This window comes from Monodelphis domestica, chromosome 1 (genome assembly GCF_027887165.1).
Source record: "Monodelphis domestica isolate mMonDom1 chromosome 1, mMonDom1.pri, whole genome shotgun sequence".
NCBI classification, from domain to species: domain Eukaryota; kingdom Metazoa; phylum Chordata; class Mammalia; order Didelphimorphia; family Didelphidae; genus Monodelphis; species Monodelphis domestica.
Window position 1 is genome coordinate 468,481,194 of NC_077227.1, and position 16,520 is coordinate 468,497,713.

Genomic DNA, 16,520 nt, shown 5'->3' on the forward strand with positions numbered 1-16,520 from the left:
TTAGATAAGATACAGACATTTTGAAAAAACTTCTTTTATTTGTTTGTTTTTTAAAAACCCTACCTTCTAAACAAAATATTGGTTTTGAGGCAGAAGAGTGGTAAGGCCTAGGCAATGGGGGTTAAGTGACTTGCCCAGGGTCACCCAGCTAGGAAGGGTCTGAGACCACATTTGAACCTAGAACCTCCCATCTCTAGGCCTGACTCTCCATCCACTGAGCTACCCAGCTGCCCCATCATGGAACTAATGTGTAATGAGGATAAATATTTAGCATAAGCAACTCCAACTTGTAACCCTGACATAACTATTTTCTGCCTGGAGTCTATTTGAGGACTTTTAAAAAGATGATAATAAGCACTTGTTGTTTTGACATACTTATATAACTAAACAAATTGTTTTGCTGCTTAGTGATAAGCATATGTTTTGTTCAATTGCAGCCACACGAATAATATCTGACAAAATTGTAAATGAAGATAGAAGACCACTAAGAGGAAATACTTAGAAACAACTTTTTAATAATTAGTTTCTATCAAAAGCTTAGGTAATGAGTCACTCACTAAGAGATGAACATTTGCTAATTGTGTGATAAACTATCAATCAGAATTAAAGGGTAGGGGCAGCTGGGTGGCTCAGTAGATTGAGAGTCAGGCCCAGATATGGGAGATCCCAGGTTCAAATCTGGTCTCAAACATTTCCTAGCTGTGTGACCCTGGGGGTCACTTGACCCCCATTGTTTAGCCCTTACTGCTCTTCTGCCTTGGAACCAACACACAGTATTGATTCTAAAACAGAAGGTGAGGGTTTAAAAAACAAGAATTAAAGAGTAAAGATTTCAGCTGTTTCAGTCATGCCTGACTCTTTGTGACCCCATTTGGAGTTTTCTTGGCAAAGATATTAGAATGGTTTGCCATTTCTTTCTTCAGTTCATTTTACAAATGAGGAAACTGAAGCCAGAAGGGTTAAGTGACTTGCTTAGAAGGATGACTCCAGACCTGGCACTTTATCCACTAATTGCCCCATTAATGTCTTAGCTAGAGCTATCAAAGACCCACTGGAGACCAACCTCAGCAGCCTGTTAACCGGATGGCCACCTGAGAAGACTACTATGTTTCCTTGTTCACCCATTCCCTATGCGCCCAAGATTGGAGCCTTCCACATTGGTTTGATCATAGTGCTGACAGAAGCTTACCACTTTAAGGAGAGAGAAGACACCTGACTTCCAGCAGGGTAGCGAAGGAACCTCATCTAATGGTATGCTTACTTGGAAGCCCCAGGAATCGGGATCATAGGTTTGTCCTAGAGAGGTTGATGTCTGTATTATTTTTATTGAACAAAGGGGGGCTATTTCCACTGACAAGTCTACGACTGGGTTAGTACTGCTCTCAGCACACATAATAGTAGGTTTGGAACATAACCAGTAGGTTACACAGAAGGAAAGTGTTCTGGGCATGTTAATTTTCCAAAGAAATGCAAGTCTAATGACTGGTCCTAGACAACGTAAGAAGCTAGGCAGTAATTGTTCTGTACTTGTTCGTTGGCTCAGTTGAAGAAAAGAGGCAAAGCAATTCTGCAGAAAAGAATGTATGTTTATTTGCAGTAAAAACCATGATTTGAAAAAATCTATTGGCAAAATTCCATTTCTGTTTTGTTGCGGGCGTTAATGGGGCATGCTCTAACTGCGAAATCCCTCACCTGCATGCAAAGGGCTTCTCAGTCAGCGCCTTTCCTACCCCAGGATTATAAACCACCCCTAGAGGACTTCCCGATGGCCAGCTATGAACTATTCCACAATCCCCCGTCGCCCCCTAACTCTCCCTCCCTGGTTAGTGCAATGCAAAGAAACAAAAATCCCAAGGCATTTACATTATTATTTCCTATTTCTGAACATCCTCACTTACAACTCTGACTTGTTTCATGATGGAACTAAAATATATATACAATTTCTTGCCAGCATAAAAACATTTTTCCTTATTCACAGATATATATCGTGGCATTTGGAGAAATAATTACAAACTCTCTTCTTTAAAAACAAAAACAAAACAGAACGAGTTTCTTACAACAGTAAACACAAAAGATCCCTCTTCACCTCCTTCCCTTCCGGCCCCCTCCCCTCCTGGGACTGACAGGGAGTTAGCCGAATTCCTGACTCAGAGTTGTCAGTCCCTGGCAAAGTGCACCCAAACAGCTTAGGGGCTGGGGAAAGGAAGTCCTCACTGACTCTGGGATGCTCATGTTGAGGACTGGAAGCCTGTCTGACATTTCTATACATTTCTTAAATGGTTTTTTTCCCCCCTAAAAATCTTACAACTTCACAGGTCTTTGGAGCATGTTTTTCCCATTACCTTCCTGCCCCACCTCCTAGATATAAGGAATGTGTGATTGATCCAGAAATGATCACAGTTAATGGTGAAATGAACCAGCCAGAGTAATTTCCAGTCAGTTAGCACCAAACAGCAGCAGGGGCTAAAACAACCAAACAGATTCCTATCCCTTATCTCTCTGGGTTCCTCCTTCCCAGGAGGGATATTAGTGAGCTCTTAAATCCCTTCTCTCCATCACCTCCCACCTTCCCCCAACTTTTCCTCCCCTAGTCACCAAGTGGCTCAAGAGATGAATGAAAGATGCTGGGGAGGGGGAGTGGGATGATTTTCTGCCTGTAGCTTTGGCACAAAAAAAAAAAAAATCAAACAAGGTAACCTCTCCCAAACTTGGACAAGGTCAGGAAAAAGAAACAGGAGCAAGACCAAGATACTTGCCTCTCAGATAGATCTGTCTCTATCTCTAAGCAATGTGTGGTAATAAACTTGAGGGTCAAAGGACCTGGGTTCTAATCCCACCTCTGTTCCTTTTTACCTATGTGACCTTTGGCAAGCCACTTGACACCTCTGGGCCTCAGTTTGCTCATGTGTGAAATGAGGGAAGTGCACTAAATTGATCTCTAAGGTCCTTTCCCAATTCTAAATCTATGATTCTATTGTCCTATAGGGCAAATGATGAGAATTGACTGGGAGTTCAGGAGCAGAGGCTGGGGATAGGGGGAGACAAGAAGTATTAGAAAGTAGAACAGGGAGTAATCAATCACAAGAGCACTTATTTTTACAAGAGCTAAAAGTAGCTCCTGGTTTGGGAGACTGGGAGAAGCCCCAGAAGAAAAGAACTTTGCCCTCAATTCAGTAGGAGAGGAGACAGCCAAGTGTTGGGGCATGGAAAATGGAGACCAGTCTCAGAAGACACTTTGAAGCATGCTGGAAATACCCAGAGATTGCTATTTTTTTCAAGGGGGCCTCTAGGAGGCCATCTGGGGGACACCTCATGGGAGGAGTGAGAGTCCTTTTTCCAAGAGGTCATGAATAGCAAGGTCCCTAACATAAGAAAATCATCCTTTTCTCCCTGACCCTATTTAGGGACTCTGTTTCTGTTTACCAGTTTTCAGGAATAGTATGAATACATTCTAGGTACTTCAGAAGATGGGGAAAAAATTGGGGGGGGGGGCAGGGGAAGACAATAGTTGATGCCAATATAAGTGGTACCATTGATGGGGGGTTTCAGCATTTTGAGGCTCTCTTCATTTTCCCAGCTTCCCCAAGGGAAAGATTGCTTCCTATGACAACTGGGCTTTCCATTCCCTAGCCCAGAGGTAACCTAAGACAGACCATTCTGAAAATAGGGAGGGACTAGATGGCCTCTAAGGTTCCTCCAGTTTGAAATCTATGATCCAATGATAAATCAATATTATACAGACAACACTTTGGACTGGTCACCTTCCTTCTATGCACAGTGGCCTTCAGGCCAGCCCTTTCCCCCAGCAGTCCCTCAGCCCAGGACTCAGTTGGTGATCTGGAAGGGGCAGCAGAACCCAAAAACATGTGGGTGGGTTCCTGCATCCTGAAGCACTAGGCATTGGAGCTAGCAGCAAATTAAGAGATTGGGGACAAGGTAAGGTAAGGTAAGGAAAACAGTTTACGGGAATCTTCTGTCAGTCCTGATTTCAGGGTCTTTTCCCCACTGCCCTCTGACATCTTGTGAATGCCATCACCAGGAGAGCGGTGGGTCTTCCTCCTTGGTCCCAGATGCTCTTCTGGAGCACCAGCCCAGCAAGGCTGGCAATAAACTTCCAACAATCTAGTCTGGGCTCAGAAAGGTTCTGTGTTCTCCCTTCTCTGGGATGGTGGGTAATGCTGGAGCAATGTAATCTGAGATACACTGTTAAGTTTTATATACAAGTCCTGTACCCTGGGATGGGTTACCAACAGCAGATGACTGATTTGCAAATGGTCTGCATTTAGTATCTTGTTCCCCTCCCCCCGACCCTTCCCCCACCCCTTTCAGGCTGCTTAATACTGGAAGCGTGGAGGACACGCCCCTCTGGATTCTGGAACTAGAGGTTTGCACCCGCTCCTGAGAGACTCTTCCGAGAGAATCTTGGGCTTTGCCCGACGTCCTGCTGTCACTGCACACCCTCCTCTTCCACATAAGTTGATGGAAACCAGCCAATCTGCAAAAGACACAGTCCTTGAGGCATGAGAGAACAGCAGAGAAACTACAAGAGGTCATAGAAGCCAACTCCCTGTCTCCAATATCAAGGTGCTGATGACTTCTTATTCCCCAGAGGAGTATTTAAATCTCAGAAAGCCTCCTCTGGAAGCGGGAGGCTGTGGCTGACAGCTCCCACATATCCCTGGCTGCAAAGTTGGACCTGGCCATGGCCGCAGTTGTGCCAATGGAATTGGAAGGAAACTCTGGCAGGGGAAAGATGGGAACGTTCAGTAGAACACGGAGCTGCATTTTTTTTTTAGCAAAGGGGTCTGAAAATGGAATGGGCTGCAATGCCAAGTAGTGAGCTCTTTGATTTTAGACTTATTTGAGTAGGCAAGATAACCATCCACACTAGCACTGGAAAGGACCTCAGAGGTCCCCTGTCCACCCTCCCCATTTTACAGATGAAGACACTGAGACTTGGGGCAGTTAGGTGGCACAGTGGATAGAGAACCAGGATAGAGAAGGAAGGTCCTGGGTTGAAATCTGGCCTCAGGCACTTCTTAGCTGTGTGACTCTGGGCAAGTCACTTTACCCCAGTTGCCTAACTCTTACCCCTCTTCTGCCTTGGAAGGATACTTAGTACTGATTCTAAGACAGAAGGTAAGGAAGAGAGAAAGAAAAAGAAAAGGAGAAAGAGGGAGAGAAAGAAAGAGAGAAAGAGCAAAAAGTCAGAGAGAAAAGGATAGAGGTAGGAAGGGAGGGAAGAAGGAAGGAAAGACAGAAAATAAGAGAAGTAAGGAAGAAAGAAGGGAAGGGAGGGAAGAAGGGAGGAAGAGGAAGGAAAGAAGGAAGCAAGGAAGGACTTATGAAGTACTTAGGATATTTCAGGAACTGTGCTAAGTGCTTTTACAAATATGATCTCATTTGATCATCATAGCAACCCTGAGAGGTAGGCACTATTATTATACCCATTTTACAGTTGAGGAAACTGAGGCAGACAGAAGTTAAGTGACCAGCCTAGGGTCACACAACTAACCAGTAAATATCTGAGGCCAGACTGAACTTAAATTTTTTTTTTACTCCAGGCCCCATGGTTTATCCTGCAAACTGCTTCTAAAGAGCTAGTACTTGAATCGGTGCACGCAATATACTTTTAGGTCCTGCCCAGGAAGCCTTAAAGATGGCCTTACCCTTCCATTGGTCTCTCCCTTCCACCAGCCCTGGTCACCACCAATCCTGCTATAGATCTTCACCACGTCACCCTCTCGCAATGACAGCTCCCGCATATCCCTGGCTGCAAAGTTGTACCTGGCCACGGCCGTGCCGATGACACGGGGAGTAAACACTGGCAGGGGAAAGATGGGAATGTGTTAAGCAATTAGCCAGTCTGAGGTCAGCCTCCACCCTGGGCAAGAGGGATCGAATATTTAAGCTGGGCTTTCTCTCCCCTATCCCTGTGGTCCAATGGGCACTGCTGCCCTACCTCAGTGAACTGAGGCGACCAGCCCTTTGAAGGCAGCTTGCTCTTCTGACATACATCACCCAGATGGCTTATGTCAAGGGAAACCCACCTTGTGCCAGCTCCTCCCTCAGACCCAGGTGGCATGATGGGCAGCAGAATGGACTTAGTATGGATTAATCCCATGTAGAAGCAATGGCAAAGAGCAAGACATTATTTTAGTAGAAAACCAAATAGCTGCTAGTTGTTTCACTCTGGTCTCAGACAGAGCAGGGCGGAGGGGTAAGGGCAAAGTTTGGAGCTCTGGGAGCAGAGGCATCTCTGGACTGGCAAAGCTCTTAAAACCTTTTCCTTCCTTGCCTGCTATGTTTTGTATCCCTCTTCTTAGCCTGCATGTCCCTCAAAGACAAGTTAAATGGGTCCCAAGCAGAAAAAGCCAGGGCAAGGAATCGGGACACTGGGTTCTAGTTCCCACTATAAAAAAATAAATCATTGGAGGCAGCTGGGTGGCTCAGTGGACTGAGAGCCAGACCTGAAAATGGGAGATCCCAGGGTTCAAATCTAGCCTCAAACACTTTCTAGCTGTGAGACCCTGGGCAAGCCATTTAACCCTCATTGTCTAGGCCTTTCCCCTCTTCTGCCTTGGAAACAATAGATAATATTAATTCTATGACAGAAGGCAAGGGTTTAAAAAAAATTAAAACAAATCTTCTATGTGAACTTGGGCATGTCACTTATCCTCTTGGGCTTTAGGTTCCCCATCTGTTGTTAAATGAAGATTTTAGACTTTGAAGGACTTTAAAGTTCCTTCTGGTTCTGCCCTTCTAAAGTGGGATAAATCATCCTCTTCCTCTTTTCCCTTTCTAGTCAGCCCCATGGCTCTTCTCAATGACTTGAGACAAAACTCACTAGGGAGGATGATGGTGTTATTGATGTAGTAGGGGAAATGACCATCTAAGTGATGATGATGACAACAATATAGATGGGAGTGGAGTGGAACTGGTGGTGATGGTGGTTGTGATTGGGCTCGTCACAGGCCAAGCTTGAAACCCATCGTGAAATCTGATCCAACAATGACTACATCTTTTTCCTTTCCCTCCCAATAATTTTTTTTTTAAAGTTTCAAGGTCCATTTTCCCAGGCCCATCCCACCTGATCGTCTAGATGCTAGAATGAGAAATATCTCCCACACTGGGCAAAGGAGGACTCTTAGTGTGTTAGCCCTGGGGCTCTGGTGGCTTTCAAGCTCGGGCGGATGGCCTGATGACCAGCTGGTCAGCATCAGCTGGTGGATGGAGGTGAAACTTTTCTCCCACACACCCTAGGCAGCTATACCTGACCAGAAGGGTGTGGAGGAGCTCTGAGTGGCAAAGCCGAGGCCCTGAGGACTGAGAAAAGAAAAGTTGTAGGAAGCACAGGAAGCTGCAAAAAGGTTAAGAGAACACATAAAAAGGGAGGAAGGAGAATCAATACCAGAAAAATGATCACTTTAAAATTCAAGTCGACAAAATAAGAGAAATGAGTCAAAGGCTTCCTTCCTGGGGCTTTCTCAAGAAGCACAAGCACCTCCCTGGTAGGGGAAGCCTAAAAGGGAGGCGACACTCAAAAGCAGTGCTCAGAACCCAGGGAAGGTTTCACTAACTCCAGGAAGCAAGCTCTCCTGGTCCCTCACCTGAATTGCTGCAAGTATAGGTGTTATCCCTGCTCTCCATGCCCAGAAAAAAAGCTTTATAAAATCTTGAGGCACCAGAGAAATATGAGCTATTATTTTTATGATATAGAGGTGGCATGAGATAGGAGAGAGAGATCCAGACATTGAAGGAACTCAGGATTGGAATCTTAGATCGGACACTTAGTAGTTGTGTGACTTTGGCTAAATCACTTAACTTCAGTGAGCCTCAGTTTTCTTATCCACAGAACAGGGATAGTAAAAGTTGTGTAGCCTACCTCACAGGAATTTTAGAAGGGAAATAATTTTTAAACCTAAAAGGCTACAGAAATTATAGGTTATCATTATTTTTACTACATTCAGGTCCCTCAACCTACTTCGGCCATGTATTTCAGATATAGGGTGGCCATCCTTTGAATTCTGCTTCTAAATTCTGGGGATTGGTGACCACTTTATCTTGCACATTCTTGAGCCTGAGTGTAATAAGAATAATGATCAGAGGTACATAGGCACATAGATCAGAGCAAGAAGGAACCTTCGAGGACATCTAGCCCAATCTATCCATTTTACAAATGAAGAAGTGGAGGCAAGGAAAGGTTAAGCAACTCTCCATCCCAAGGGTGCAGCTAGTAAGTGTCAGAAGGTGGCTTTGAACCCAAGGGTTTCTGTCTCTACTTTGCCAGTTTCTCCCTAATGAGTTTCTCTTGACTCCACCTCCTTCTCTTTGCACATCTCATTATCTCTTCCCTCTTGCTTTTTCTAAAACTCTATGTGTTGTCTTCCCTCATTAGAAGTTCCTTAAAGGTACAGGAACTCTTTGTTTTTTAGAATAGTTAATGTATAATTAAAAGATTTCCTTTATTTTGCTTATTCCATTGTAATAGTTCACATAAAAGATAATATTAATTGTCTAATCATTAAGTAGAATTTAGTAGTTGCACCTCAGCTATCAGTAAAGTTTATATATCAAAAACTATCTTAAAAGGGGGGAAGCTGGGTGGCTCAGTGGATAGAGTGCCAAGCCTAGAGACAAGAGATCCTGGGTTTAAATCTGGTCTCAGACACTTCTTAGTTGTGTGACCCTGGGCAAGTCACTTAACCCCCATTGCCTAGCCCTTGCCACTCTTTAGCCTTAAAACTCATACACAGTTAAAACTTTAGCCTTAAAACTGATACATACTCTAAGACAAAAGGTAAGGGTTTAAAAGAAAAACTTATATTAAAAGAAGATTAAACAAAGTAAAAGCATTTAATAAACTACAGTGAAGTCACCAAATAGATTCACAAAAAATCTAGCATTTTTCCTCTTGGCTAAGTCCCTGAGCCTTTCACCCAGAATGTATTTAACCCTTCTTTTTTTTGTTTTTGTTTTCCTTTTTAAAATCTTTCATTTTATCCAATTACATGTAAAAAGTATTTTTAACATTCAATTTTTAAAAAAAATTTTGAAACTGTGTGTGTGTGTGTGTGTGTGTGTGTCTGTGTAGCTTAAATTTGTATTCCTAGCACTTACCACAGAGCTTAACACATAGGAAACGCTCTATCTGTCTATCTAATTGTGTTCTCATGAGTTCTGCAGCCCTTTGTGTCTGCTCCCAGCCTACGCTGTATGTTTGCTGCCAATCTCCCCAAAGGAGCAGGGCTTCTGCACACTGCAGGCAGATGCAGCTGGATCTGGGGCTCTGGCCACTTCCCCAAGGGAGCCAGCACCGCCAACTAAGGCTTGCAGCCTTCAGGGAAAGACTGAGCTAGGTCACAGTCAGTCTTAAGGACATCTTTGGGCCCTCCTATTGCTCCACTGGACACATTCCTTTTTCTCTCTTCTTTCATTGACAATGCATGAAAAATCCTGTTTTGGGGGATAGCTAAGTGGCTCAATGAAGCCAGGCCCAGAGATGGGAGGTCTTGGGTTCAAATCTGGCTTCAGACACTTCCTAGCTGGATGACCCTGGGCAAGCCACTTAACCCCCCATTGCCTAGCCTTTACTGCTCTTCTGCCTTAGAACCAACATGGTATTGATTCTAAGATGGAAGGTAAGGGTTAAGAACAAAAAAGAAGTGAGGAATAAAGATAGAGCTCCAAACTGGGCAGCCATTGGAGATGATTTTTTTAAAATCCTGATTTTTTTAGAAAGAATATAGAACCTGAAACTTAAGGGACACTTGCTGTGGGTTTTAGGGTAAACAGATATGGGACCCATTTTCAGGTTATCAGGTCAAGGAACACACTTAGAGGAAGAGGGGTCTTTCAAGCACTGGGAGAGGGGGCAGAAGGGGTGATGCTCAATGTGTGGTTACCTGGCGACCGGGTGGAAGCTCTTGAAGCTGAGCGCTCTCGAGATTTGTAAGGATACTTCAGCGTGGTGTCCAGTTGTTTAAAACTTTCCTTGAGTGAGTGGCATTGGTAGTATTCTACTAATTCCTGCAGAAGATAAATGTGATGACAGTACTTATGTGCCCAATAGCACAGACAGACTAGGTCCTCTCTTCTGAGCACTTCCCTTCAGGCATGCTAGCTCAAGTCCCACTTCCTTCAGGAAGTCCTCCCTGACTACTGCAGACCACAGATTCCTCTTTCCTCTGAGCTCTCATTGACCACAGAACTGGGCACATACTTGATAATCATTTTTTTCCCCCAATTAATATAATTATTTCCAGGTATCTCAGCTACTCTCTCACCTCCTCACTGATAATCTGAGAATGATCCAAACACTGGTCTTTTTGTCCCAATTAGACTGTAAGCTAGTGAGAAATAGCTTTTAGATACATTCTGGCTCTCCTTCCCACCTAACTTGATAGTGTCAAGCACAAGACTAAGCACAGAGTAGCCACTCCATAAAGAACATTCCACTGAAGGACCAGGATGTTTCAGTGGTGCCTTTAAGGACATTTTGGTCCATGGTGAGAAAGTCTCATCCATTGAGCCTGATGCAGCTGGACAGAAACATGCCCCCCCCCCCATCATCCATACAGGAGGAAATCTAGTTAGATTAAAAAAAATTTTTTTGAAAAATTTATTTAATTAATTTAGAAAATTGCATATGGTTACAAGATTCATGCTCTTTCCCTGCCTTCCAACCCCACTCCCATAGATGAAGTTCAATTCCTCTGGGTTTCATATGTCATTGATCAAGCCCCATTTCCATACTATTAATATTTGTATCTAGTTAAGACTTCTAAATGAGGATCATAATCAGAATTTCTTGACTTTCTAAGAAGGGTCTTGGGGTCTTTTTGGAAGTTCACGACTCTTTTGAGCCTCAAGCCACACTCTGAACATTGAATATGGCATGGTAGAATCTTGTGAGCAAGTCCTGGGCAGAGGAACTAACTTATATATCAAGAACATTCCATGAGAAAATAGTCTGTGGGACTTTAAACCCAGGATCTTACTTTTCTTTTTTTCCCCTCTGCTAAAATAGAACTTCTCCAGAAAGAGTAGCAACATTAGCATCAAGAAATAAATGTTTAGCTGATGTTAGGAAAACATACAACAGAATGGAACAGAGAAGCTTGTGGTTATTCATGTTCTATAGTTCTCCATGACTCCCTTTCCCTGGGTACCATTCCCATTCCATATAAATGGGCCTGGGCACCTGAAGGTTGCAGAGACTCACATACCAACAGACTTTCAAACTTCTTGGCTTCCGTGATATGAATCCAGTTGTCTTTCTCCACCACCTTAATGTGTTTCACTTCGTCATTAAATCTGAGGACCAATGGCAAAATTAGTGGTGGTTTTCACTCATTTCAGTTCTGACTTTTTATGATCCCATTTGGGGTTTTCTTGACAAAGATAAGTGGTTTACCATTTCCTTCTTTGGCTCATTTTACAGATGAAACCAAAGCCAACAGCATTTTAAGTGACTTGCCCAGCAGCACACTGTGTCTGAGGTCAGATTTGACCTCAAGACTATGAGTCTTCCTGACTCCAGACCCAGCACGATCTCCACTGTGCCATCTCACTGCCCCCCAAAACTAGTGTTCCTGACCAAATTAGCCAAAGCTAAGAAGTACTTCAGAATTGCCACAATTACCAGCTTCATGTCCCCTTTGACTGTTCTCCATCCTTTTCCATCTTCATCAGTAAATTAAGGGTAAGCCTTCTCCCATTTTTTCCATTATGACCATACTTGAGTCACCCATTCCCATTATCTGGCTCTGCCTTGTTTCCCAGGCTAGCTGTGTTGATGGATTGGTGCCTCGTCTAAGACAAAGTACATAAATGCTTCCTGATCAAGGCACAGGACTGTTCAGGTTGTTATAGTTTCCTTTGTTGCCTGAGACTCTCATCAGCTACCCCATTTTACCTTGCCCTGTTGAACTTCTTGGGCTATGATGACTTGCCTGGATTTCAGACCTCCCACTTTGCATTACCCTTCAGAATTTCAATCTTTCTTCCCATGATACATCCTAATCTCTCATCTATTGCCTGTACTGACCCCCAGCATCCCTGAATGCCTTAAATTTGGCTTGCCTGCTTAGTTTCTGAAACATGGCTCTGATAAACCCTATCATAAAGGCATGTACTCTGAATACAGGACACTCACCTAGCTCCTATCCTTCAGGACTGTCTGACTAGAGGGCTGAAGGTATTTTCTTAATTCTGACCCACAGAGGCAGGGAGGTGGCTTGGTGGATTGAGAGCCAGGCTAGAGATGGGAGGTCCTGGCTTCAAATCTGGCCTCATACGCTTCCTAGCTGTGTGATCCTGGGCAAGTCACTTAACCTCCATACCCTAGTCCTTGCTGCTTCTCTGCCTTGGAACCAATCAATTCTAAGATGGACAGTAAGGGTTTAAGGAAAACAAACAAACAAACAAAAAACCTGGGACCTACTCAGCATTTGGCCATTGTTCTTTATCTTGCTCTGAGTTATCTGGGGCTGGCTTTTTGTCTTGTTTCTGCTCTCCCACACCCCCTTAGAGCTCTGATGCTGACACTGCTCTCCTTTGAAGCTTCTGGGTCTTTACAAAGCATGGAGAAAAGTGATCTTGGATGAAAGGTCTTTTCTTCTTCTTTTGGAGGGGAGTGGGGAGCAGGGGAGAGAACAACTAATTCTACTACACTGGCTGATATTGTAGCTAGCAAATACTTGCCACAGATATTGGCTTTACATGTAAAATATTTTGAGATTTTCATTAGGGCATTATATGAATGACTCAGGTTCTAATTTTGGGAGAGGTCTCATTGCTGCTGACAAGTGGTCAAGCAACCGGCTTTCTCTGTCTGGCACATACTTTATACTTATCGCAAACCGCTCAGCCTCTGCGGGTCTTTCTCGGATCAAGTATGTCCCACTAGCATGAGATTTCAACAAGTTGTCAGTTTGTTGTCGCTCCATATTGCCTGCAAACCTGAAGACAGATAGCTTCCTTTAGGTGATGATACATAAAAAGATGAATATACTGCAAAACCTTTTAAAAACCCTTTACTTTCTGTCTTAGTATCAGTTCCAAGACAGAAAAGTTGCAAGGGTAAACAATTGGGGATAAATGATGTGCCCAGGGTCACACAGCTAGGAAGTGGCTCAGACCAGATTTGAACCCAAGTCCTCTTGACTCTAGGTCTGGAGCTCTAGCTGCTCCTGCAGCAACATTTTTTAAAAAGGATGTGATTTTTATCTGGGAGGAGAGAGTTTAGATTTGTGGTTTCATCCATGTAGGGAGCCTCCAGTGTTGAGAACTCCCTCTACCTCTGCAGGCCAGCAACTCATCATTAACTTTAGTCTTAGAGGGTTGCAGAGAGATGGAGCCATTCAATGAACTTCCTGCAGAAACTGGGCTAGAATGTGTTAAAGGCATGAAATAAATCAAGGTAGGTCTTCCTGACTCCAAGACCAGATCCCCATCTGTCATACCACCCTTCCTCTCTTAATGGATGGGATCGTGAGTGAATTGTTGAATCAAAATGCCAGAGAAATCATTTACAGAGCCCCAGGGAATAGAAGGGACTGGCTCAAGGTTGCACAGTTAATGGGGAGCAGAACTAACTTTAGATCCAGGCATCCTGACATTTGACATATCACTGCCCTGCTCCAACATCTGCCCAAGAACGATGATATCTAATTAAAAAAAATCTCTCTTTGCTCCTTTTTTGCAATTAACTCACCAGGGGTATGCAGTATAGTCTATTTCTCTGGATAGGGGTCTACTGCTTGGTGGCTGTAGAAAGAGAATAAGACTGGTTATTAAGGTACCAAGAGCCTGGGATCATTGGCTTGAAAGCTAATTCAATCTGCCCATTTTACAGTTCAGGCCACTGAGGCCTGGAAAATTACACCATGTAGAAATAGCAAAGGAAGGTTGGAAAAGGCTATGTATGAATGCGATAGCTGAAGCAGGGTAGGGAAGGCAGGAGAGACAGAGGGGAATAGTGTGAGCAAAGCTGGAAGGGGCACCACAATCACAGTGAGGGCAGCAAACCACTCTTCAGTTTAATTGAAACAGAGAATTATGGGGAGGAAGTGATATGAGAAAAGGCTGGAAAGGCAGGGTGGCTCCAGACTATGGAGAGCCTTGAATGCCTGATGATGGAGTTTTAACTTTACCCAGTTGACAGTAGAGTTCTTTGAAGATTTTTAAGCAGAAGTGGCATGATATATACAGAGAAAGATGGCTTTGACAGATGAGAGCAGGGAGAAAGGGGGAGGTGGTATCAGTCGTTTCTCTATGGAGTCAAGAGCTCTCTCTCCCCCAGAGTCCCTTCTGCAGTCCCACAATGCCAGCAATGATCTCGGTACTCAGAGTCCCTTATGACCAAGTTCCCTGACCCACTGGAGGCCTGGACCTCAGTAGCAGCATGGAGGGTGCTGCTATTGGGAAAAGCACTTACCCGTCCATCCACAGGGCAGGGCTTTACAGATGAACTAGGAAAATAACCCGACTTCTTGGTCTGCATTAACCGTCCCTGGAAAGAGCAATGTCACGTGTCAGGGCTCTGTCTTAGGACTTGCAAGTCTATGCAGTGTTCCCTTTGGTGAGGTCTCCATCCTGATCCTTAGCTCTCTCTAGGACTCCCAGACTGAGTTCTACCAATCTGTGTGAATTTCGAAACTATTCCACCCTAATCAGACCATTCTTTAGAAGATCTGAGTTAGCTATTTCCTGATCAATAACAATAGAGATACTTGGAATAACAGAATCAGGTCTTGGAAACTACATTTCTCCTCCCTTCTTAGTTTAACAAGATTAGGAAGGTCTGCATTAAACTCAAGATTTAATTATCTGAGGAGATGGCCTTCAACAGACATGTGCAGCCAAAAAAAAAAAAAGGGATTTAAAGCCCACTTTGGCTCAGCCTGAGCCAGAGTGGTTCTGAGTTAAATTCCTTTCCTTCTCTCCCTCTAATATTTTCTTCCTCCTGTTGTAATTAAATCACCATAAAAATTTGACAGCTGACTTGGGTATTTTATTATTTGGGATTTCCCTTGGCGACCATTTGAATTTAGATTTTTTTTAGTCTCAACCATAATATTCACCCTTTACATCTGACAGATAGTTACATGTTGCCAGAGAGAATAGCCAAGCATACAAGAAATAAGTGGAAAAAGACAGAGAAATGAATGAAGAAAGGAGGTAGCTAGGTAGATCCATGGATAGAGAACCAGGTTTAGAGTCCTGGGTTCAAATCTGTATTCAGTCATTTTCTAGCTATATGATTGTGGCCAAACATCTTAATTCTCATTGCCTAGCTCTTATTCCTTACTGCTCTTCTGCCTGGAACCAACCCACAGTATTGATTCTAAGAATGGAAGGGAAGGGCTTAAAAAAGAAAGGAATGAAGTATTCAACCCAAGGGGTGAGTTCTGAGTGCCACCAGAGTTCAGAGGATGGAAAGATCAGTGTGGACCAAAGAAATCAAGGAAATATTGGAGGGAATGAGAAGTAAGCTAGGGGTTTGGAGGGGAGACAAAGTTTGATGGGTAGAGAAGAAAAGGGAAAACTTAGAAAGAGGAATAATAAACAACAAACAAACAAGCAAAGACCTGATGATGGCATTACAGAGTCAGAGAAGGAAGAGATCTCACAGGGGAGTCCAACCTCCTTCATTTTTCAGATGTGGAAACAGCTGCTCAGCTTAAATAACTTCCCCAAAGTTAGACTGGAGGAAATTGCTTGAGCTTGGAGATGAATCAAGGCTCTCTGACTTCAAATCTGGTATGATTTTTATCTGGTGCCACAAAAGCAGTGAGTAAGAACTGCTGGTAGAATAATTTTGTTGAACCTCATAACTATGATGGAGACATTTTTGTTTTTCAGTTATTTCAGTTCTATCTGACTCTTTATAACCCTATTTGGAGTTTTCATGGCACAGACACTGCAGTGGTTTGCCAGTTCCTTCTCCAGTTCATTTTTGGATGAGGAAACTGAGGTCAACAGGGTTATAGGACTCGCTCAAGTTCACACAGCCAGGAATTTTCTGAGGCCACATTTGAACTCAGGAGAATGAGTCTGACTTCAAGCCTGGCATTCCATCCAAGTGCCATTAGCTGCCCTGATGAGGATGCAGACCAAGGCACTTGACACACTTTCTAAGCTCCCCAGGACACCACTTACTTCCCACCACTGAGACTCAGGATCGCCTCTCAGCAGTTCAATCACATCGCCTGTTTGGAATGTCAACACTGGCTTGCCAGGAGGAGCTGGAACACCATGGTAATTCTGCACTGCTACCATCTTAGGACCTGGGTTAGAGAGAAAAGGAAAGGGCTCATTCTATGCATGCTCAGTAAAACTCTGAATCATCCTATCCACTGTGCTCCAACTTGTTAAAGACCTCCAAAGGAGATACTCAAGAGATCCTTAGATTCACACTTATAAAATACCTTCAGGGGCAGCTGGGTGGCTCAGTGGATTGAGAGCCAGGCCCAGAGATGAGAAGTCCTGGGTTCAAATCTGGCCTCAGCCACTTC

At 43.8% G+C, this 16,520-nt stretch overlaps 1 protein-coding gene across 5 annotated transcripts in view; it reads right to left on the reverse strand.

The window, feature by feature from the left end:
- Positions 1-1,565: 1,565 nt before the first annotated feature.
- VAV2 (vav guanine nucleotide exchange factor 2) overlaps positions 1,566-16,520 on the reverse strand; it is a 460,307-nt gene continuing 445,352 nt past the window's right edge. For 3 of the 5 annotated variants that reach the window (XM_056812665.1, XM_056812664.1, XM_056812668.1), the window contains 9 exons: positions 16,165-16,292; positions 14,441-14,515; positions 13,718-13,770; positions 12,847-12,963; positions 11,229-11,316; positions 9,906-10,029; positions 7,274-7,360; positions 5,670-5,824; positions 4,315-4,495 (listed from right to left, as the gene is read on the reverse strand). In XM_056812665.1, the coding sequence (XP_056668643.1) occupies positions 4,448-4,495; positions 5,670-5,824; positions 7,274-7,360; positions 9,906-10,029; positions 11,229-11,316; positions 12,847-12,963; positions 13,718-13,770; positions 14,441-14,515; positions 16,165-16,292 (875 nt within the window). In that variant the 3' untranslated portion in view covers positions 4,315-4,447. Of the gene's footprint in view, positions 4,496-5,669; positions 5,825-7,273; positions 7,361-9,905; positions 10,030-11,228; positions 11,317-12,846; positions 12,964-13,717; positions 13,771-14,440; positions 14,516-16,164; positions 16,293-16,520 lie in introns of all 5 variants that reach the window. The other 2 variants (XM_056812666.1, XM_056812667.1) reach the window with 2 other exon arrangements.